Source organism: Hypomesus nipponensis, chromosome 14, assembly GCF_054491055.1.
Source record: "Hypomesus nipponensis isolate SF chromosome 14, ASM5449105v1, whole genome shotgun sequence".
Lineage (NCBI taxonomy): Eukaryota > Metazoa > Chordata > Actinopteri > Osmeriformes > Osmeridae > Hypomesus > Hypomesus nipponensis.
In genome coordinates this window covers 22,513,506-22,538,198 of record NC_140374.1, presented here as the reverse complement: position 1 = coordinate 22,538,198, position 24,693 = coordinate 22,513,506, and the positions used below count along the sequence as shown (strand labels likewise).

Below are 24,693 nucleotides of genomic sequence, written 5' to 3'. Positions count from 1 at the left end.
TAAGAATCCCCCATACTGTCACAAATTAAAAGCAGAATGATGAGGGAAGAGAGAGGAGTGGTCCACAGCTGAATACTAGCAGACATTGAAACACTACATTTGCAGTATGAGACAGCCAAGAAGGCACAGCACCAGGAGTTGGCCACTGGGTCACATACTCAAGGCGGCCAAGAATATGCATCTGAACAGTTTTATTTACAGTATGTTTAAGTTATAAATCACATTATTATAGTGTATATTATGTTAAACTAACCAATTGGTTTCAGCCTTCAAAAAATGTGGCACCATGTTTAAACAGGGTTGTAATTCTTCCCTGCTTTCTTCAAAGCAGCAAATATGGTGCACTCTTCAAGTTCATGATTATCACATCCCATCTGGTGAAAATAGATTCTTCTATGAAGTATTATGTATGTGTGCAGGCCATGTAATACTTATTCTGAAACATTGACGTTTCAGCATTTTGCAAGCATGATTTGCTTAGTCAGTACTAGTGAACACATCTGCCAATGGGTTTGGTCCTGTGTCTCAATAGAAGAACCATTACAGTCCTCCTCGTATCGTACCTTCATAATGTTTGTAGACTAGCCTACTTCCGTACAGTCCTCCTCGTATCGTACCTTCATAATGTTTGTAGACTAGCCTACTTCCGTACAGTCCTCCTCGTATCGTACCTTCATAATGTTTGTAGACTAGCCTACTTCCATAATCGAGCTGACTGTCATGAAATGGCGGTTCATTGAAGTTTGTGATTTTTTTACGATGCCGAAACATTCTGTGAATGCAGTGGCTAACCAAATAGTATGTAAAGATTTTACAGAATGTTTTCATGAGCCAATTCAGTTAATGAACGTGATTACTTTCAGATGGTTACTGCAAATTAAGGGTTATCTGCTAATTCTGAGCCTTGTCTTCCCTTTAGTTGAAGTTTTCCTGTTTTGACTACACCTGGTTTGTCCCTTTGTATTGTTTGAATTCTGCTATTAGACTAGCTTGGTAGATGCAGAGTTTAAGTCATGACACTAAGCAGGTTGGTCATGTGAGGAATGCTGTTTTAGCTGAGTGCAAGATGTGTTGAGCAGTGTATATTTTATAACAGCCTACTACTGCTGCATGAGATCGCTGTAATCATAAACCAGCAATGTGCATTGTCTGCTTTAAGAGGACTCCATGTGGTCATGGTTAGGAACATGTGCACAGGGAAGACTATGTGCACGTGTATGTGTGCGCACGTGTGTGCACGTATGTGCACGTGTGTGCACGTATGTGTGTGTGTGACATGTTGGAGCAACATGCCTCCTGGCCCAAAGGCTGCCATTGCTGAAGGATTTCTGGGGAAGGCTGGAATTCCTCCACTCAGGGGGATGTCTCCATGCAGCACATGTTGAAGTTATTAGTGTAGATGGGGCATGGGTTTTAAGGTCCAACCTCAGCAGAAAATGACGTAGAGGCTCGGTAAAAATATCTAGTGTTTCAGCTCCACTGTTGGAGTTTTGTAGCGTAGGTGCTGAAGCTTTCTCCATGCTAAGAAGGTGGAAAGTCTTTTCTGTAACAGTGTGGGAATGTGGGTGATCGTGACACTGAATATCTCAAAGGCACCCAAATGACCCAGCTCTAGATTGCCTTTACAGGACTCTTTGAACAACAGGAAATGGACTGAATGGGACGACCCACTCTAGTCACCGTGACACCAGTATTCATGAGGCCTTCTCAAAGAGCAACAGAATGGTTTGAAGGCATGTGTCACCTTTGTCATTTCATTTAATCCCTTTATGTTCATGTTATTTTAGGAGTGCTCTCTTTCCACATAGGATGCTTTATATTTCTCTCTGTCTTGAATCCTAGTATGATGAGCGTCACCATGGATAGGGTTGACACTGTGAGCACTTGGACACTGTAAGGAATAACAGTGCTGCTGAGACTGCAGATTAAATAAGGCCCTTGAGGTTCCACCTCACTCTCACAAAAGAAAAACTTGTGTTTGTCAGATAGATATTGTATAGAACATAATCTAGAGATACAAGTTTAGACTGACAGTGCTACATTTTCCATTACAACTGATACTATCTCCATCTTTGGTTGGAAGTCCCAAATGAAGTGGTCGGCGGCGGAAAAGAAAATGGCGGCAGAAGCTGAATTGAGTCAAGTTGAGGTTGGAACATTACAGTTTAAGTCGTTTCACAGTGCTTCCCCCGTCTCTCCAGAAAAAGGGCCTTTGTTTATTTTGGGCTGTGTGTGGTGAGTAGGGACCGACAGAGGAGGAGTTGGGTTGAGGAGAGGAGGGTGGGTGCTCTGACGCTCTACTGAGATGTGGCTACTGAGTGCTACCATGGCAAGAAAATCCCCCTCAAACAGAAGCCTAGTGGTTACGGCAGAGTGGGGGGGGGGAGCAGGACCGAGGGTGGGGTGACTCACACAAACTGGGAGTCTGTAGACTTAATAGTTGTGGAGACCGTAACGGTTTGGTTATTTGGCGGGATGTTGGAGTTGAAATACTAAAATACAAGGTGGTGGCGGGGTAAAGACGTCTGGAAAAGCAGTTGTGTTATCTGTGATCTCTATGGTGGAGCAGTGAGGCAAAGGTAGGAAGGGGTGGTTTAGTAGTGTGTGTGTGTGTGTGTGTGTGTAAAGAGGAAGGGGAGAAGACAAGCTAGAAGGGTCAGACGAGTAGCCTGTGGCTTCAGCTGGACCTGATCACTAGGTCTGACCTCTGACACACTGACTGACTACTGAAGGGCTGCAAACAGGGAGGCCCTCTCTTATGCAGCTTCTGTGTCCCAACTTTTTTCAGACCCGCTAACGCTTCACAGACCCTGGTACTGTACCCGCTAACGCTTCACAGACCCTGTTACTGTACCCGCTAACGCTTCACAGACCCTGGTACTGTACCCGCTAACGCTTCACAGACCCTAGTACTGTACCCGCTAACGCTTCACAGACCCTGGTACTGTACCCGCTAACGCTTCACAGACCCTGTGTACTGTACCCGCTAACGCTTCACAGACCCTGTGTACTGTACCCGCTAACTCTTCACAGACCCTGGTACTGTACCCGCTAACGCTTCACAGACCCTGGTACTGTACCTGCTAACGCTTCACAGACCCTGTGTACTGTACCTGCTAACGCTTCACAGACCCTGGTACTGTACCTGCTAACGCTTCACAGACCCTGTGTACTGTACCTGCTAACGCTTCACAGACCCTGGTACTGTACCTGCTAACGCTTCACAGACCCTGTGTACTGTACCTGCTAACGCTTCACAGACCCTGGTACTGTACCTGCTAACGCTTCACAGACCCTGTGTACTGTACCTGCTAACGCTTCACAGACCCTGGTACTGTACCTGCTAACGCTTCACAGACCCTGTGTACTGTACCTGCTAACGCTTCACAGACCCTGGTACTGTACCTGCTAACGCTTCACAGACCCTGTGTACTGTACCTGCTAACGCTTCACAGACCCTGGTACTGTACCTGCTAACGCTTCACAGACCCTGTGTACTGTACCTGCTAACGCTTCACAGACCCTGTGTACTGTACCTGATAACGCTTCACATAGGATCGTCCCCAGAGAGCTGGTCTAAGATCTGTCAGTCGATGATGAAAAGGGCCCCATTTCCCCAACTTCAGCTTCCTAACATCAACCTCCCTACCTCACCCCCACTCATCATCCTGTCTTTAGCCCTGTCTATCTTGTGTGGGATGGGTCTCCGCACAGGATCAACACTAGCTAGAGTGATTTACTCAAGTTAAATTGTAAAATTCCCAATTGAATGAGTAGCAGCAGTTGATTTGTGTGTCAAAACCTCCCCACATGTTCATACTGTCCTCACGGTCTGGTTACCAAGACAAACAGCACGTCCTCTGTATTTAAATCTAGTCGGTTTACTTCTCAGTGTGTTCTTATTTGGCCACTGGGCAGGGAAGGTGTGGTATGGAGTCTGAGGAGGGGGGGAGGTGTGGCATGGAGGCTGAGGAGGGGGGGAGGTGTGGTATGGAGGCTGAGGAGGGGGGGGAGGTGTGGTATGGAGGCTGAGGAGGGGGGGAGGTGTGGTATGGAGGCTGAGGAGGGTGTGGCGTGTAGGGAGGGAGGGGAGGAAGGGGGGGGGGGGCGTCTGATGTCACAGGGGGACTATTTAAAAATAACCCAGCCACAGGGGATCTTAGTGGTTGACGGCTTCCATGGCTCTCCTGGTCTGACAGAGGCAGCCTTTGTACTGCCTGGTCATAAACCATGGCAGGATTCGACTTTCCTACAATGATCCTGTTGAGGAGTTGTTTGTGTTACAATACTGTCAGGCATGTGGGATCAGAAGGTGCAGGAACCTTTCTGACTACACCCAAATCTTTTATTTTTGTGATGAACCTACAACCAAAGTGTGATGTTAGTAACTAGAATGGAATGGCAGTTGCCCAAACAAAGTGAGCATTGAGGCTAGAACGTTCTCTAAGAGCGCTGTTCTCCTCTTGGAGAGCGTCTGCAGTATTCTGATGTTCACTGCCAGCCAACCTAACATGAAACTACACAGCAGCTCAATCCTAAGACAATGCTTCACTGTAAAGTGAAAAAATAGGACATTTGAGTATGTCCTATTTAGGTTGAAACATGCGATCAAGAACGTATGTCTCTTTAACGTTGCTCCTTCAATTGACTATTTATTTGGTTCCCCTCCTATCCGCTCTAAAACCCTCAATTGTCATCATGCCAGACAGTGTTCAGATTTCAAGTCGATGATGAAGTTAGCACACTTCAGCAGATATGAACATTTGAGCTTTGACCACAGACGCACGTTTGAGTAGATCAGGGCGGCATTCCACCACACACGGTCATGAGTCATCAAAACATCTGTTATGGTTTTATCTCTGTTTCTCTTCTCTGTTTTGGGTTAGTGGCTGACTCATTCATTCACACCTTTATGTATAAAACTCCAGACAACAGACTTATTCTTGAAAATGGTCCCATGTTTTTCCTTTCCTTTCACAGTGTTTGCTTTTTTACAGCTGAGTTTGAGGTTATTCTGTTCAGAAAGGACATGTTGACTCGAAGCTACCAACCGTTTCCCTTGCTTGTTTAAGTGTACATTTTACCAAAGGGAGCTAAAAGGTTTTAATCATTTCCATGGAAGGACCCAGCCATTGAGAATCTCCAGCTTCTGTTTGAATGTTTTATACCTCTTTACCCCAGTGGCAGTGTCAAAACTCAAGGGGAAGCTGACTTTGAAGAGAAAGGAGGGCGAAAATGATGTTGTGTTTGCTTACACAATGTCTGGATATGGCTTGAGAAAAGTCTTTACAAACACTGTAAAACTGTGTCCCTGGTGTGTTCTGAAAAGAGGGAGCTTGGCAGCGTTATAAAACATTGCAATAGAGCTGCTTTTAGTTGTGTCTCTGCTTTGGCCCCTCAGAACAGTGCTTAATGGTGGAGGCAACCTGCAGTTTCCTACAAACCCCACCATTCAGAGACCATAGCTTAAGCTAATAATGGGCCAGTGCTGGCACCGTTAGGGGTGTAACTGTGTTGTGGTACTGTGTTTGGTTCCTTTAAAGGGCTGCTTTCATGCTGGGTTTAGCGTGTGAACAACACCCACAATAGGTGTTGCAATGATTAGTTGGATAAATAAGTCTTACTTGAATAACTAGGCCAGCATGTTGTCTTCTCACTTCATTGTAAAGTCATCTTCTGTCTTTGTGACCTGAGTCACAACACAACGAAAAAAACAAGTCCCTTTTTCTAGACAATACAAACTGTATGTAATACATGCTGTACAAAGTAGAGCTAATAGGAGAGCATTTTGAATTCTACCCAACAAAAATTATTGGGCTCACATGGCCATGATTTCTGAGAAGCAGTCCTCAAACATAGGACTCATAGTTTATAGAGTGGATCAGTCCTAATTCTGCTACATTTTGGCTCCAGCAAAGCGGTAAAGGGGTTCGGTTTCATATGCACATAAAGATGTGTACAAAATGTGTGAATGGAGAAAAATGATGCACACACACACACAGCCAAACAACAACCACCATTCCTTAACAGTAAATGTGTGTTCTGAGGATACAGAGAAGGATAGCACAGAAATAAACTTAGACTCGAGACTTGCTCATCAGCTCTGGTGTCTGCACACTGTAATAGACCTCAGTGACTGGCCAGCAAATGTGACTCATACCCACTGCTGAGTCACAAGGACACTTAACACACATCAAAGCTCTCCATGCTCTGTGGTCAAATCATTCTCTCTTCCTCGTGGATTTTCCAGATGTGTAAGTAGATAGTGCGCGAGGGTACAGAGGGAAAGGGGCAGACAGTTAAGGGATTGGAGGGGATCAATTCATAACTGTGGAAAGAGAGACAATGCATGTTTTAAAGACATCTGGCCCTGATGAGTACAGCTTTGCCCGGACCCCTAGGTTGTAATTCACGCACATCACCGAATGTGTTCAGAAAAGCATGGTTCACATCTTTGCAGAGACGTGCTGTTCTGTTTCCAAATGTTTGGTTTAGGCACCTACTCTGCAGAAACTTGACTACATTGTTTGGGCATCCTTTAAGTATTAATCCCCTTACTCTGTAAACTACCCACCAAAACTTTAAGGGTTAGGACAAATCTTGATAGGGTTATTTTTTGTTGAATTCAATATGCTACTTCAAGTTAGGCACAGAATTATCTGTAATTTCATTCTAAATCTTCAAATTTTCTTTCTAAATGTTTCTAGCTTGACCTCTAACTCCTAATATGTGAAAGAAGAAATTCTGGAAAGCCCCCTTTATGCATCCTGGCCGGAGTCATGGAAAATCCTTCCTTGGAAACAGACCCTTGGAATTCCTCTAGTTGTATTTTGGTGCGTGAGCTTGGGGAAATCAATGGCTGCCTAAGTGATGTACGTTTTGTAAGGGGTCTCCAGAAGGTGTGGTTTAAACCCGGTAGCTGAAATTGGAAATCCTCCTGCCAAATCATTTGCACTCAAAGTATTGGGATAGCTGATGTCTCAGTGAGAGAATCCCTTTGAAACTAGAAAACACATGGTTCAAGAATCTCCTCTGTCTCCTCTTCTTTCACTGTGTCCGTGGAAAAAGCTTCGAAAGGTTGAAAAAATATTGTAGAATTTTTTTTTACCCAAATGTTTTTGAAAGGTTAAAAATATATTTTCAAAAAAAAGTTGCCATCATTGATGAGTACTTAATGAGGGCTAATTTGAGTGAAAAAGTGTCGCCAGTACTTTTACCAGTCATTTTAAACATGAGTATCTGCACTTCTACTTGAGTGAAGGATGTGTGTACTTTGCCAATCTCACATTTTTACCACTGCTTAGTGGTAAGTTCCGTTTTCTGATCCTATTGACAGCATCAACACTTCTGAGGGGAAGTTTCGACAAATAAAGTTTCGAAAGGTATTTTCGAAAATAGTTTTGAAAAATTATTTTCTGACAAAAGTTTTGTCCTTAATATGAATGAATGACACACTGAGGTACACCTCTATTCATATGTACCGTACCAATATAAGATGACATCTCCAATTTTTCCCGTCATAAGATACTGAAAAAGAATGCAAGGAATTTTATTAATGTTACAATTTTTTGCAATCCCAAACCACAGCATTGTGCTGCACTGTACTTATCGCACATACACAAAAACATATTGGTTAATACAAACTTCCAATTGTGTTTTCTCCATAGCGTCCTACTTTGGGGACAGTTTCTGTAGAATACAGTCAATCCAAGATGTGTCTTCCTTCCACCTGGCTCTGCAGTTTAAGACGAGTCGACGAAGTGGACTTTTGCTCATGGCTGCAGGAATGCAAGACTACATGTTCCTAGAACTCCGCAATGGGAATCTACAGGTGAGCAGGAAACCTTGCCAAACCTTGTCATTAGAGACTCTTGTTGTTGTGGACAAAACAATATAATAGACAACAGAAATAAACTGTTGCAATATAGTGTCATTGTTTAATCAAAGGTGTCATTCATTAAGGTTTAATTAAGTATTTGAGAACATTAAAGAGCATCATACAATTATGAAAGCAAGACTATAATAAGCCATCCATACACAATAATAAACACTGTTTTCATTAAATGGTAGGTGAGAATGGACATGGGGACAGGTGAGGTGGTGCTGTCCTCTTCAGCCGGGCTGCAGCTGAACAACCTCCTCCTGCACAAAGTATCCATCAAACTGCAGGATTCCAAACTGACCATGATGATTGATGATCTGTTCTCCACGTTCATCCCTTTGGAAGAGTCCAACGATGAACTCAATGTTGATTTAGGGATGTGGCTGGGTGGCACAGGAGACTTGGACACACCCTACCTCAGTAATGCCATTCCACCATTTCGCGGTTGTATTTCCCACGTCAATTTTGAGTCTCACCAATTTGATATTCTTGAAGGTGTGCCAACAGACTGTCACGACACCAAGGAATCTTGCAGCAGTGAGTTTGAGGCTGGTGATGGCGAGGCCACCAGCTTCATCAGCCCAGATTCTTTTGTGTCCTTCCCTACCTGGAGTGGGGCTAGTGGGAGTGCACGCACTCTAGAGTTCCTCATGAAAACCACCATTGAAGATGCCCTTTTGGCTTTTCACCCTGGACTAGAGTCTGACTTCATTGCTGTTGGTTTGGTCGCAGGCCACCTCAAGGGGGTGGTGGACCTCGGCAGGGGCATGGTGGTACTGGACAATGCCAAAGTGCAGCTAGATGATGATCAATGGCATAGAGTTCAAATTCAGATTGACCAGAGTTTGTTTGAGATTAACGTGGATAGTCAGATTGCTTCCCTCTCTATAAATGAATCGGAGAGATTGGATTTAGTTGGTAATCTATATTTGGGAGGTATTCAGGGCAAAATGAAGGAAGTTTTCAGGGAGGGGGGGTTCTTGGATCGCATGGAGGAGATGGTAACATCAGAAGCTTTTATCGGATGCTTGGGTGAAATAAAAGTTAATCAAAAGGATAGAAGCCTGCAAGATGCTCTTGTGACCAAGGACGTTCATGTAAAATGCGAAGGAGAGGACTATGATTACTCAAGTTATTACGATGGTGATGCAACCACAACCACAGCCCCTGTCAGGATCCGATACGTTCATGTGGACCCCAATGAAAGACACTGCCATCCAACAGACCATATGCCTGAGGAATACCAGAACATCACAAAACTCCTTGCAATCACCTCTTTGCTTGTGCCTGAGGGTGGGGAAGCCTTTTTAGATGTTAACAACCTGAGCCCCACATTTGACCTAAGTACTGTTGGACTCCGACAATCTCAGATCATCTTCACTCTTAAGAGTGATCCTTGGTATGGACTGCTTGATATGAACATCAACAGTAGACGTACAAAGAAGTTCACTCTCTGGGATGTGGCCAACAAGAAAATTAAGTATCTCCATGATGGTAATGAAAAGTATACAGATCAAATCCAATTAGATGTCGTAGCTCAGAGCAACAGCTACCTCCCAGACTGCTTCAAAAGTCCCCATCTGTATGTCCTGCCAGTTGATATCATTCCTGTCAATGACTTACCTCAAATTCGTGGAGAAGACATTTCCATCACCCAAAATGGACGCACTCGCTTAAGTCCTAACCTTATACAAATTTTAGATTCAGACACTCGCTGTGATGATATCACAGTAACTATAACTTCTGAACCTTCCAGAGATGTGGGTTTCTTGGAAAATGGACAGCAGCCTGGGGTAAGCATTAGTGAGTTTACTTGCAGGCAGTTGAAAGATGGTAATATATACTTTGTCCACCAAGGTGGTAGTGGAGCAGGAATAACTCTGCATGTGTCTGACGGTCAATCAATAAGTCAATCCACTTCTTTCAAGCTGACCATCACACAACCACAACTGAACCTTGTGACAAATACAGGCCTTCTTTTGTCTCAAGGAAGCCACTCCACAATAGGGTTAAAAAACTTGGCTGTCATTGCTCAACCCCGTGATGGAGATATAGTTTATAATGTCACACAGGCACTAAGATATGGAGAATTGCAGATTCTCACAAGCAATGACGTGTATAAAAAGGTGACATCCTTTCACCACTCGGATTTGGAGCAAAATCGTCTAAGGTACGTTAGCACAGATTTATCGGAACAGGGCAGAATTCAGATTGAGGAAATTCAATTTGACGTTCATCTTGGACAGTTCTCCTTGTGGAACAACACCTTCTCAGTCCAAATCACCCCCTCACAAATACAAATGTCCAAAATGGTTCCCCTACAGCTGACAGGCAAGAATCAGGTCATAAAACACACCGAGCTCCAGGCAGAGGTGAAAGGAAAGACTGTAGACTTTGAATCTGTGAGATACGTCCTCGTCAAGGCCCCAAAATGGGGTACTCTCCAACTGTTTGGCAGGGCGCTGAACGACGGTGATGGCTTCACCCAACAGGACATCTGGAATGGCCACATCAGCTACAACCTCCAGGTGCATGAAGCTGTTGACAGCCAGGACCAGTTCAAGTTTAAGATCCTTTTTGAAAACCAGTACTCACCCGTGTATACCTACCCAATCCAAATCCTTGCTGACTCTGACGTTCCAATCATGACAAATGAAAGATTGATTGTTTTAGAAGGTGGGGAGAGTGTTCTGAACAGAGACCATCTCTGGGTTCAGACATCCAGCTCAACCTCCTTTGTTTACCGCGTGACACAAGGCCCCAAGCATGGTCGTCTTATCAGGGAGTCCCCACATGGACAGCCCAGGTTTGAAGGTGCAATCAAAATGTTCAGCAATGAAGACCTTTTTCTTGACAGGCTAATCTACAAACATGATGGCTCAGACAAAAGTGATGATGAGTTTCATTTCTTGACATTCAAACAGACTTCTGTCATCCAAACAGAAGGTCCAGAATCCGTGAGTGGAGTTTTCAGAATAGCCATTCAGTCGAAGAATGATCATGTTCCAATCAGGGTTGTGGATAAAACCTTCAACGTGGTCCGGAACGGCAAGCATTTGTTGACTACTGATGACATTCTATTCACAGATGAAGACCCGGGTTTTAATGATACCCAGCTGGTCTACGTTCGTGAGGGCATCCTCTCAGGAAACATAGTCTCAAACTCTGACCCATCACAGCCCCTCTTCCGTTTCACCCAAGCAGACCTGAGGGAGAAGAATGTTCTGTTTGTGCACCATGGAGCAGACCGTGAACGTTTCCAGCTTCAGGTGTCTGACGGCCTCCACAAGACCAGTGCTCTTTTCCAAATCCAGGCGGGTGAGCCCTACTTGCATGTGGTCAACAACAACATGGTGGTCATAAATCATGGTAGCACCAAGACCCTTGACACCTCACTATTGAGTGCAGAGTCCAACATGGACATCAGAGATGCCAGTGAGTTCCTCTATCAGGTGATATTGCCCCCTACAGATGGAAAGATCATTGTAAGCGGGATTGAGGCTTCTCAGTTCACCCAAGAAGATCTGAAAAAGGGTGTGGTGTCATATGAGCACAATGATGAAAGCTTGAGATCCAAGGACTCTTTTGGTTTCATTGTGCAAGCTAAAGGTCATTCTGTGGAAGGCACTTTTAGGATACAGATATTCAAGCAAGGTTACCTGTCTGAACCTGAGGTCATTGCCAATAAGATCCTCATCTCCTACGAGGGAGAACATACTGTGTTGGACCAGGATCATCTGAGGGTATGTTCACATCAACCTGAATTACTCATCTCTTGTTTGTTATCTGTTTACAAGTAATTATTCTCAGGTAACATTTGTTCTCATAACATTGTATCATGAACTGAGAGAAATGTATGCTTATCATGCTTTGAAGAAGGATAGAGATTGTAACAAGTACAATGGATTTCATGCAAATATGATTCCTCAAACAACTGTATTGATGTGTTTATTTATAAGTCCTTTTCTCTCTGTGGCCCACAATTAATTGGCAAAATGACAAAACTCACAAGGTTTTGTTGTGAAACTGATATTATTATGCAGGCATGCTATGTATGTTGCTGTATGTCTGTGTTCCTCAATTTTAATTAAATGCATTTAAATGTGAAGATTTTTTTTTAAAACATTTGATATTAACTCTGCCATACAATTCACTTCTCAGCTGGAGCAAGGGCCTCTCTCCCAGGCCATCCAGCCTGAACACATGGTTTTTACCATCAAGGACCCTCCTCGTCTTGGCCATGTGGTCATGCTGACTAACGACTCAGACAGCACAGCTTCCCCAGTCTTGGACTACATTGATTCCTTTACCCAGGATGACATCAACAGGGGGCTCATTCTTTATGTGTCTGCATCTGTTCAGGTACCTGTCAGACCACATGGTGTGGGCCTACTTATTGCTACATTGTTGTAATTTTTTCACACAATTCTGTTTTATTTTTGGTCTCCCAGGGCAATGATGCCTTCACAGCAGACGTCAGTAATGGTTTCACCACAGTAGAAGACCTGCGAGTGAAAATAGACATTGTGCCTCGGCTCATCCCTGTCCAGACGGCCAACTTCACTGTGAAGGAAGGTGGTGGGATGGCTATTTCCACGGACCTTGTCAATATCTCACACCCCTTCTACAGTTCAGCTAATGTTGAGTTCATTGTGGAAGAGCCACCTCTGCATGGAAATATTCGTTACCAAGGCGGAGATGAGCAAGACCTCAACTTCTTCACCTGGGAAGAGGTGGGTGCAATTTAGAAACTACATTATTTACATATAGAGGAATGAGATTATATTTCTAAACGTTCATTATTTTCTTAATCGCATGGGACTGCCAGAATAATATACAAGTTACACCACAATCATCTTATATACACATTTTGAGGAATTCCTTGAACCATGTGGTTCGGAGGACCCGTGCTTGGAAAGAATGAAACAGACGAGTCCACTGCTGGGAGGAGAGCCTCTGCAGCCCAGGAGGACCAAGCCGCATTAGTCACAAGCATGGAGCTCTCCTCTCCTCTCTGTACTTCTACGAGGATTGTGGAAAAACTGACTGTGCCCTTCAAAAGCCTAGAGCCAAAATAAACGGGCTCAGTATATTCTTGTAATAATGCTCAGAGCACTCACCCCGCTCCCTCTCAAAGACCCCACTGTGCTGCTTAACTCAACTGGGACCAATGCATAGCCACGATTCAGCTACATCTGAATAGGGATAAAAAATAAGGCAGCGGGGTAAAACGAGGAACATCGACATCATGTACGTGTTATACTGACAATGTTTGTGACTTTAAACTGTTTTATGGGGTATCTTTCTGTTACTTCTCTGTCCCTTGTTCCCATAAGTCTGTTAAGAGGACATACCAACTCCTCCAGACGATCTGCCACATTGCCATACATCTCAAAGCTTCAAGGCAGGACTGGAACCAGAGTGCAGTTCCCCTAAATTAAAGTCGGACACGCTTTCACTCATTATTGGACATGGATTGACCAGAAAAGTCCAAAAGTCCACTCTTTGTTTATTGTTCAAACAGAGATTGATTGTCTCACTCACTTTCCCCAACAAGTAATGACACAGGGTGTTTTTCCAGTGCAATGGCAGACATCTGGCATCCATTAGTTTCTCGTTGCACTCTGGTGCAGGTCCCTCTCATCAATAAAGACTGACTACTTCCCAGGAAGTAGAACGAATGGAAAATGTGTGTCACGCAGTGAGCTGTGGCTTCTGTGTACTTCCTCAAAGGAGCAGGAGTAGGCTTCTGATTCACATAGTAACTATTTCACTCTAATCTTGAGAAAGCACTTTTCATTGGTGGTAAATATAAGAATCCCTATGGGATATGAGTGGATGTGAAACAGCAAAACTGTATTTTCCTAACATAATTGTGGCAGGATTGACAGTAATCTTTAAGGCTTTTCCTTCCTTTGCAGGTGAAGCTTGGACATGTCTACTATATGCATGATAGCTCAGAGAGTGGTGAGGACAGTTTTACCCTCTCCGCCTCAGTCTATGAGTTGGAGCGGCGCAGTATTCCCTTCACCCTTGCGGTGACTGTCCTCCCGGTTAATGACGAGCCACCCAGACTAACACGAAACACTGGACTGGAGGTAAGATAGTTTGATTGATGGTAAGAAGTATTAAGATGCTTTTTTAAACCACTATTAAACTTTCAAACTGGGACTGTAGCAAGTTCTTGTCAATTGTATTGATCCAATTAGTGAGATAACTAGGCATTAAATTCCCACCATACATGGATGACTACTTATGAATAAATTGGTTAAAATCCATTTTAACCAACCCCTTGATGAACCTCTTCTATGCATTTGTCAGGAACTTGGCACTGTTCAAAGACAATCATTTAATATTGAGGTTCATGCATTTTGTTGCTTGTGAACTTCTCAAGGCAAAAAGAAAGCTTAAAAAGCGAATCCGACAGTGAAGACTGGAAGATTGTTGGAGAAAGTTAACCATAATCATCTTGCATATCTGGAAACCAACGGTGTCATTCAGTCCTCTCTGTTCTGTCTGTGGTTGAGCGTAGTCTTGGCAACGTGTATTTTTGGAAAACCAAGATGGTGAAACGGCCGGAGCTCCTGGCATAGCCAGGGCGCCAGCCAATCCCAACATCTTAGTACCACAAAATGTACATAATTATACATACATGTTTCCTAACACAGTCTGAGTTTACTTACATTAACTCCTCCTACCTGGGTTGTGTTGCTGGTGTGATTTCAAACAGGAAATGTTTGTACCACAGCAGATGAACAGACATAATGAATAACATTGTCATGACACACTTTGATCGCCATAGATGCTGCTTGGCTCCAGAGGACAAAGCTGGTCTCCATTAGGTCTCTCTCATTCCCGCTCTCTCTCTCACTCTCCTTTTCTTTACATGGGTATAAGTGTGTGTGTATTATACTTTGCCCAGCCGGCATATTAGGACTCTCAAACGTACATTTTGAGTGCTTCTTTCTCTCTTTTCTGTCTAGTATTAATTTGAAAGATAATGTCTTGTGTAGAATTCACCAATTCAATCATACACAGTCAATAGCCGTCTCAAAGAAGCTCCTCAAATGTCTATTTCCATTAGTCTTTGAGTTGTATATGATGCCAGAAAGGGGATATACCTTAATGAGATGCGTTGTAACTTCAGACATGCTGCTCCCTCTGGTTCATACACTGCCAACTGACATGCCTATTCTCTGGAGTCTCATGAAACCTCTTGACAATGCCTGACAGCAGCTTTTCATAGCACAAAGGGACATGTTATACATTTCTCAATAGTGCCACCTTGCCATTCCTGTGTATGATGCAATGATCGTGATATAAACAATCAATATCCAACTCAATTTATTTTCAACTAATGTACGAACCTTGGTGAGCTTCATTGTGATTGTGAGGGGATGTAGCCATCTAGTGGAAGGTTCCATAGAACAAAAAATAACTGTTTTCTTTTAAGGGGAACATTCCCAAGTATTTTCTTACATTCCCACACTATCATATATATCACGAAGGGTCAGTGTCATTTGATTTGTACATATTGTTTTCCATTTATTATTTTAAAACAAAAAATGATGTATGTGTACAAATAGTGCCTATTTTGTACTTCATAAAACATGAACACACAAGCATTAATCCAACATTAAGCTTGTGAACAAAGCCATTTAAGATATGGAAATCCATTAACAAATATATTTATAAAACATTAAACATTTATAAATGCCATTGGTCTAGAGAAAATTATGTTTTTGTTTTGAAATTATTTTATTTTCATGTCATGAAAAGTGTCCAACCCTCATGGTAAATATATTTCATTTCAAACTTAAAGGTTATTTCTTAACTGAATGAACTATAGTTCATAAACATTTTATGACATCCTTAAATGTCCTTACATAAATTGAGACTTTCATGTTATCATTTTTACCTATCCTCTGGATCCATTGAGATGGATGTTGTAGTAGAAGACATTCACAAAATATGTGTAAGTAAGTATGCATGTGATCATCTGGATGTTTCTGAAGCTCACCTGTTTGGTTGCCCTTCCTGCCCTTCCTGGCGAAACATCTCTGATCTTGATCTTGTGAGGGGGAGAGAGAGTAGGTAAACAGAGAAGAAACGAAGGATGCCTTGAGCAGATCAATATGTTCTGACTGCACGCCTGCCCAGTCTTCATCGAGTTTATCCCAGTTATTTTAAATATTCAGTAGACCTGGTCAATCTCTTTGAAATGATGTTCAATTTTGCAAGTGGAGCATTGGAAGTCGATAAGTCCATCAAAACCCCTTCACCAAGGGAGAGTTCCTCTTCCTATTCAAGACACCTCATCTTCTCCAGTGCACACAATCTACCATTAACATTTCAACAGGCCATTTGTCCTCCCATTCACACTTAGTACTTCTCTCTTTTAAATGTACCTTATTTGTAGACACATTGATAAAATTGGAGTAGATTTTTTATGTGCAGTCCTGAAGTTGAATGTCACACATAATACGAAACATTTAAACACGTCACTGTTAACCGTACTGTTGCTTTGCTTCTTGCTTGTTTGTTTCAGCTGCTGGCTGGAGAGGAGGCAGACATCACACCTAACATGTTGAACACTAAAGATGCAGACACCCCTGCAGAAGACTTGATATATTCTGTTGAGTCCCCAACCAATGGAATGGTAGCCCTGAAAGAATCCCCTGAAGAAAGCCTTGTAAACTTTACACAGGCTCAGATTACTAATGGAGAGGTGATTTTTATCCACGAAGGTAAGGCTTATTAGATTGTGACATTGACCTTTCCTGTTGTTGTGTTGAGCAAACAAGCTGTGACAGCCACTTGATTGAAAATGACTGACAGACAGATTGTTCTCTCACAGTTTGTTTAGCCGCCAACACGCCGTAATTGCAATCACAGCCACAGCAATGAACTGTGTCTGCTTGACAGGGCTGGATTCCGGAGGCTTCAGTTTCACCGTGACAGATGGAGAGCACACGTCACCGCTCTACCGCTTCGTCGTCACGGCAAGAGAGCGCACCATCACCATGGAAACACAGGAGGAGCTGATGGTATTTCCAGGTGATAATGCTTGTTTTTATCTGTGCTGTATAATATTTTGAAAAAATCCCATCTTCTAAAACATCAGGGTCACCCAAAACAGGTTTTGAAGGTTTTGAAACAGAAAATATGTAAATGGTGATTTTGAGATATACTGTAGTTGTTTGCTAAGTTAACATGACTGGCATGTCTTAACTCGCCTGAGAATATTAAGAGAACAAGTCAGTTTTCCACTCTTCCAGGAACAAGACAACTTATCTCCAGCGCCAATCTGGGGGCGGTGACCAACGAGGACGGCGATGAGATCAGCTACTCTCTCATACGGCCGCCTCGTCTGGGAAGACTCATCATAGCAAAGGACAAGAATCTGTTTGAGGAGATTAACCACTTTTCTCAAACAGAGGTACTGTGATTCTCTACAAATTCATTTACAGACGCCATGAGACCAAGGCCTATGTCATTACTACTGTTATCAAAGCTTATTACTAGATTTGAACATGACTTCTGACACAGTGCTCCCCCACACAGCTGGAGGCAGGTGCTGTGTTCTATGAGCACCAGATGCCTGAGGAGCCCTTCTGGGTGGTGAGAGACTCCATCATGCTCCTGCTGTCCTCCTCACCAGCCCCAGTGGTCCATCACGTCCTCCCCATCACCGTCTCCTACTATGCAGCTAACCGCAAGGTCTCCTCACAGCTCTGGAGGAACAAAGGTGGGTTGGGACAACTGAAAAGTGACACGTGTCTAAAGCACTTTGACTTGAACAAGACGATAATGAAACATGAAAAACTGTTGAACTAAAGGAAATTGCAAATGTGACGTGTCGTTTGAGTATTTTTTTTATTTATTATTATACAATTTCATTTATAATTTGATAATTGCATTTATCATTTGACTTTTGTCGTAAAACGTTCTTGCTCGAACAACGATTTGAATAGTTTTTCTCTTCATTAGGTTTGGATATTGTGCAAGGTCAGAGGAAAGCCATTGACAGAACCATCTTGGATGCCTCCAACCTGCTGGCAACCTTATCAGAGTCAGAACGGGTGGATGTGGATGTGGTCTTTGAGGTTCACCGCTTCCCAGCCCATGGACAAATTACCCTGGGAGGTCTGGATCTGCCCAGAGACACCCCGTATTTCATGCAGGAAGATGTTGTGCAGGGTGAAGTGGAATATGCCCATGATGACTCTGGAGCCTCTTTTGACAGCTTTGGATTCCGAGTGCGTTTGAATTCCCAGGGTCATAGCGTGCCGCTGCCAGCTCAGTCAGTGGTCCTTGAAGAGATCTTCAACATCTCCATCCGCCGCCGTGACTCCAGCCCCCCTGAGCTGGTCACTCTGGACATGCTCCTGGAGGTTCTCCAAGGTGCCATGACCGTCCTCACCCAGAAACACCTCAACACCAGGGATGAGGACAGTACCCCTGATGAGGTGCGCTTCACTGTCACCAAAGCCCCGACCAACGGGCAACTTGTGGATACGCAGGTGATGGATCCCATCTCGGAGTTCACCCAGGATGCAGTAAACAAGGGTCAAGTTGGATTTGCCAGTGATGGCAGCCTGGTTGATGGTTTCATGGAGTTCACAGTGTCAGACGGGAAACACCGCACAGAGTCTTACACGCTTCACATCGGCGTGCTGGCACGGACGCTGGTTCTGGCCAAAGCTCTAGAGATCCAGGTAAAGCAGGGAGATGATGAAACACTGGTGACAGAGGACATGCTTAAGGCTACCACGGGAGGTCCCATCGAGGAGGACATCCTCTACAAGATCACCAACGTCCCAAAGTTTGCTGCTGTTATGGTGGATCGCCAACCCACTTCTGCCTTCACCCAAACACAGATCAACGAAGGACGCGTTAGTGTTCGCTTCATCAAGTCAACGTCACCACGAGACAGTGTGGCCTTTGTGGTCAGGAGTCGAGCAGCTAATGTCTCGTCTGTCCTCAACATCACAGTCAAACCACTTGTCAACATTGCCCAGAATCCTCTCATACCGCGCGGTGCCACTGTTCAACTGGACAGGAAGCTGCTGGATGCTACAGCTCTGGCCAATAAGACCAGGTCATCCCCGACGTTCAGCGTCATCCAGCATCCTCGAGGGGCTCGTTTTGTGAGGCCTGGAGGGTCTGGAGATGGCCAGCCTGGAGGGTCTGGAGACGGCCAGCCTGTCGACATGTTCACCCAGAAGGAGCTGGACGAGGGTCGGGTGGCTCTGGAGATCCTGAACAGCACGGAAAGATCACAAGGTGGTGTAGATCAGGACGAGGCTCACTTCCTCCTCAAGGCCTACGGGGTCCCTCCTGCTGAATGTGTCCTGTCGTTCAGAACCTCACCCTACAATGCCTCAGGGGTGTACCCTGTCACACTCCTTAGAGTCCCTCCAGAGTCAAATTGGATTGACAGCAATGACCTCCCCAGTGGATATCCACTAGCCACTGCCCCAAGCCCTCGATGGAGGGGGAACATGGACCGGCCCCACGGAGACAGCCTCACCACTGCCTCTGCTGACTCTGCCTCACACAGGAAACCAGTTCTGTCACGTCGAAACAACCTCTGGTCCATCCTCATCCCCATCCTGGTCATCCTTCTCCTGCTCCTCGCTGCGATGTGTGCGTACTACTTAGTGCGTCGCAACAAGACTGGCAAGCACAACGTACAGATGGTGGCGACCTCCAAGCCCAAAAATGGAGAGGTCAGTACTCAGGAGACCTTTAGGAAAACTGACCCAGCAAACAGCATTCCTTTGTCCAACATGGACTCCAAAGATGCAGATCCAGAGTTACTGCAGCACTGTCGGACAACAGACCCGGCCATAAAAAAGAACCAGTACTGGGTATGAAAGCCCAACGCATAAACAGGAAGTGGTAGATCCTAGTAGTGTTTGGAATGTGTCCCTAAAGCATTCCCTTCAGTATTAAAAGACCTCTTGCCACAGTAGTATTAAGAAATTGGGTGTATGTTTTGAAAATAGTGGTCATTTTTATTATTGCAAATTATTGGTGTGCTAAACCTCAGGTCTTAAAACACTGTATCATGATATTGGCAAACAAGAGGCAGCCATTTAATCCAAGTGTTTCTCCTTGTCTATTTATTGTAGGAAACCTGTCAGGCATTTCTTGTCATTTTCACAGTGCACAAATAAGGACATAAACATGTTAAATGTTTGCAAAAGTATGGTGTGTGCTCTTAAAACGTATTCTGTATTCTATTATATGCCAATATTCATTCTGTGCATACATATAATGGTTAAAGGTTTAGCAGCTAATTAGTAGTTTTGATTCAAATAAAGTGAATATGTTTGTACATAATTCAGCTCATTGAGGGTTGTCCATGTGTTACATATGCTATCCATTTGTTTTTGTTATCTTCATAACTCTTCAGCCGAGACTTTGTCAAACTTGCTGTATTTATACAATATTATGTAAACTTTCTACCAGCAGAGAAAATCTAAAATGCTATAGACTCATGTAGCCATGTGCTTTCATTCAAAACTCTTTTAAATTCATGAAATACTTTTACATACTTTTGGTGTATTCATGCATAACTGCTTGCTTTGAATCACTGGACTGACTTCTGGCACTGACTGAAGATGACATGGTAGCCCGGGCTGCACAGTGGCTCCCATCACAGCCTCTGTGGACTGGCATCAGCAGTAAGGTCATTCAACACTGTTAAAGTAAAAGGTTTCATAATTAAGATGTAATAAATGCAATGGCTTATGGTTTGCTTGAGAAGAAAGCACAGATATTTCTACAGACATTCAAAAAACTGCTTGATTGGTTTTAACTGGTGCACTTGTTACATTACCTACAATTTTGCATTCTGACTTTTTAGTTATGATATAGTATTGCGTTCCATGTTTCAATTTTAATGAGAAAAGTAAAACGGTACATTCTACACTTTTACAGGATATGTTTATAGATGATCAATAACTGAAAAGTTGTACCCATAACAATTTACAGTTAATAATTTCTAGATTACACGGCCTATGGGGAACCTTGAAGAGAATGTTAGAACCAATTTGTATGTTCATGTGAGCTCAAATAAACATGCTCCACTCAAGCAATGCTTTTGTTGAAAGTGGTTTCTATTAGAAATGAAAAAAACAAGTTCTATATGGCTCTGGAAAAAATAAAAACTGTATTATTGTATGTGTGTGCAAAAAGCTCAATCTAACATTTAAACTGCAATTAAAATCTTATAATGTTCAATTGTTAATATTTAAGTATTTGCTTAAACTAAAGAGTGAAACTGATTCACTCAAGAATTAGGGATTGAAAGATTTAATTAGATTGTTTGTATTTGCTTGAAAGGACATTTATGGCTGTCTAAAAAATGTTTAATCATTGTATATGGATCATTAGCATTTTGAAACCACCAATCATCCAGTGATCTTAGAACCTTCTTGCTAGAAATGATAATCTGATGATTCCTGGAGATACTGATTATTTCAATAATTTAATTTAAATGTGTGTCGTACACTTATTTGGACACTAGATGGAATAAGGGTGCAAGAGTGATTTTCCAGAAACAAGACAAGTCCTTTATCAGCATTTAACAACCTTGTTTGAGCAGTCATATTATTCATTTTTTCCGACAAAGGTTTTTGGTTTCTGGAAGTTCCAAGTTCTGTCTCAACACAGGCCTTGTGGCTTTTTAATCATGTTTTTTCTTTTTCTCTTGATGGTCCCGCAAGGTATTTTATAACTTTGTCATGTGATATGTTAATAACTTTCAGTATTTAGTCAGTGGCTTTGGTCAGTTGACAGATAACACAGGCTTCTGAAATCATACACCGTGTTCCATTTAGACCTAATAATAGTTCTTATGGGATCATATCAATCAATGATGACAGCAGATTGCAGTGGTATGATTATTTGTGAGGTGTACAAAGGCATCATATCTTCTGAGACCAAATGTGTCAAACTCAGAGGACGGTGCTTCGTGTGGCACAACAACATGCTGTCCTAGCAACAGAGGACCACAGTCAAAAAGCAGCCCAACATTTCCAGCTGACCAACCTGATATGAAATCATTAAAGTATGAACATACCACTAGAGTCATCCTGAGCCGGTCCCATGCAGCCTTGTCTTGAGGGTGTTCAGATGAGCACCTGCTCCTCTGAACATGCTCTCTGTGCAGCTGCTGTGAGCACATGGCGGCTCACACTGTCTCAGTGTGTCTGTCCGTGATTCTCACTCTGTGCATGATTGCAAGAACAGAAAGCCAAGAAAAGCACAACTCAATCTAACATAACATCCCCCCACCCCTAACCCATGAAGGGGACCAGGAGAATGGGTTTGGCAGGAAATGACCAGGGTGGACGCCCTGAGAAGAGTGCTGGATTTGACTCTTCTGATCTGGGCTGTGTTGTCACGGATGCCAGCTGATGGAGGATGAAGGGGATGGGAGTCAACACACACAGGTGAAGGTCTGTAGCTATGAAGCTGGAAGAGAGCACTTCTGGAAATCCACTTAGGCTGTCATGGTCTCCTGAAGCTCGAGGTTTTCCATACATTAGTGAGACAGCCCGTGGTGCATTCACACCTCCTATGCATTTCACAAGTCATTTAAAACGAATGCCATTCAATGTGTACTTTTACAATGTCTTAGTATGATACCAACATCTTAATTCAAAATTCAATTATTGAATAACTTGTAATACGTAATAAGTTTACTAAAAGTAAAGTGCTGGGGAGGCGACTGGATGTCCAATGGTATATCAATCTAAAGGTATATTTGAGAAAAAGATCTCTCCCCTTCAGTCTGCACTGTCCAAAGGCCACACATTTCAGCATTTGCCCTGCACAGACAGTAAACCTCCTAGGTTAGCAGTTAAAGAGACTGGCTGAAAACAACGTGGGCGTGTATTTCTGTCTGTCTGTGCGCTGAGTACCACAACTGAAAAAGTGTCCAGTGATTAGGAAAACAGAGAGACAGAAACAGGAAATACGTACTTTAAAAACATTTAAACATACAAAGATGTCCACATGGTAATCATGTGAAGATCCCCATTGTCATTTTTCAGGGAACTCTGATTATGAAGATTACAAAATATGTCAAATAAATAATACATTATTAGTTTTATAACCACAGTGCTGTGGCTTCTTTCCAAAGCTGGAATGTTGTTTACAACGGTCAGACAGGATCGTAGGAATGCAGACTCTGTGTTCTGAGGAAGTGGCTGCTGTCTCTAGAGAGAACTTCTTGTCTGACACAGAGCGAAGCGGAACGTCCAATGAAAGAGGAGTCAAAGTTGGAAGTTGTCCCTGGAGACTTGTGTGTCTGTTTGGCACATCCAGTCACTCGTTCAAAATGTTTAGTGTAGGTTTCAGAGAGGAAACACAACTTGCCCTTCGATTTAAATGCTTCAAATATATTTGTTGTTGCTTTTTGTGAACAAAAAAACTCAGATGATGCCTCTCAACGTCCTCTGTGGATTCTGGTGATGTCATCACTTCAGGATATAAACTCAAGGGAGATGTTTAAGTGTAAGGATTTCTACTTCACAAATTCAAGAGTAGTTACATACTTAATACTGGAACTTTCCGGAAGAAATCTGGAGCTAAACTGGGCAATGGCCCCTTATCCCTAGAATGTCACATGTTCCTTCTAGGTTCCATGGAATATCCATACATCTATGTGGTTTAAATAGATGCCCCTCCTCCACAAATAGTCAATAACAGTTTGCTGGGTGAGGGAGAGACTGCCAGAGGTTGTGACTACTTTGTACAGAACTTTAGAGATGAAAACCAAAGCAGTGCAGATCATTTATACACTGTGCTTCGTGGTTAGTAAATAACAGTCTATGAACACAGATTTAATAAAAGATATACCCAAGAGGGAACGGCAGTGGTTTACTCCTGTTGACTGACAATGTAACATGTAGTTTCAAGTACTGTTTTCAACTCATTTGTAAACAGTAAGAATACAAGTGGCTGTTGCCCTGGGATAATGATACAATGTTTAGGTTTAGAGACAGAGAACAAAGGGTATGGGTATATTTTTGCCCCTTCCTGCTAATGACCTTGGCGAGGTGTGGGTCAAGGTGTGGGACACTACAGTGGTGTTGGTGGAAGAGGAGTTAAACAAGCGTCCTGTGTCAGGGTCATGACCATCTGTTGTGGTTCTGCAAGACGCTGGTGCAGATCATGACATGCATGACCATATCTTAAGAGCATCTGTCAGGACAGCTTCCCATTGCTGTTTGTTTATTATATTATCTCAGAGGCGTAGGTCTGTGGTCAAATGTGGGTGGGATGGCTTTAACTAGGGTCCCTGTGTGTGTGTGTGTGTGTTGTGTGTGTGTGTAGGTTGATGCTCATGTACAATCATGGTGTTCATATTGGTTTACAACAAAGGGTACTTATTATTTAGTTATATTAAGCCTACATTAGGGCCTGTTTGTATTTCCCAGCCAACTCTCAGTAAGTGGACTAGATTAAAGGTTTGTAGGTTCCCCAGGCAATTCTTTTGAAATACCTAAAGCAGCTTGGCCTCCAGTGCAGTTTCTATGCACTTCCCAGCATGCAGTGCTTTTATAGAAAACTGCTGGTACATCTCAAAGCTCTGCAGACTTGTAACGGCTAGACAGTCAGCTGCATATACTTCTGGTTTTTTAGGTATCAGAAGTATTAGGACACCCACTTTCAAAATTGCTGTGTGTGAATGGGTCTGCATCTTGCAAAGTTGAACCCATTCATTCATTGATAGGACACTTTTACAGAGAATATTTTTTGGTAAAAATAAAGAAATACACCCGACACACTGC

At 43.1% G+C, this 24,693-nt stretch overlaps 1 protein-coding gene across 1 annotated transcript in view; it reads left to right on the top strand.

Annotated features, from left to right (window-relative positions):
- cspg4 (chondroitin sulfate proteoglycan 4) overlaps positions 1–21,073 on the top strand; it is a 45,147-nt gene extending 24,074 nt beyond the window's left edge. Inside the window, exons 2-11 of the mRNA XM_084671904.1 lie at positions 7,668–7,831; positions 8,071–11,625; positions 12,044–12,244; positions 12,334–12,615; positions 13,804–13,980; positions 16,431–16,629; positions 16,808–16,939; positions 17,161–17,321; positions 17,447–17,630; positions 17,873–21,073. Coding sequence (XP_084528030.1) covers positions 7,668–7,831; positions 8,071–11,625; positions 12,044–12,244; positions 12,334–12,615; positions 13,804–13,980; positions 16,431–16,629; positions 16,808–16,939; positions 17,161–17,321; positions 17,447–17,630; positions 17,873–19,761 — 6,944 coding nt within the window. The 3' untranslated portion in view covers positions 19,762–21,073. The remainder of the gene's footprint in view (positions 1–7,667; positions 7,832–8,070; positions 11,626–12,043; positions 12,245–12,333; positions 12,616–13,803; positions 13,981–16,430; positions 16,630–16,807; positions 16,940–17,160; positions 17,322–17,446; positions 17,631–17,872) is intronic.
- The last annotated feature ends 3,620 nt before the right edge of the window (positions 21,074–24,693 follow it).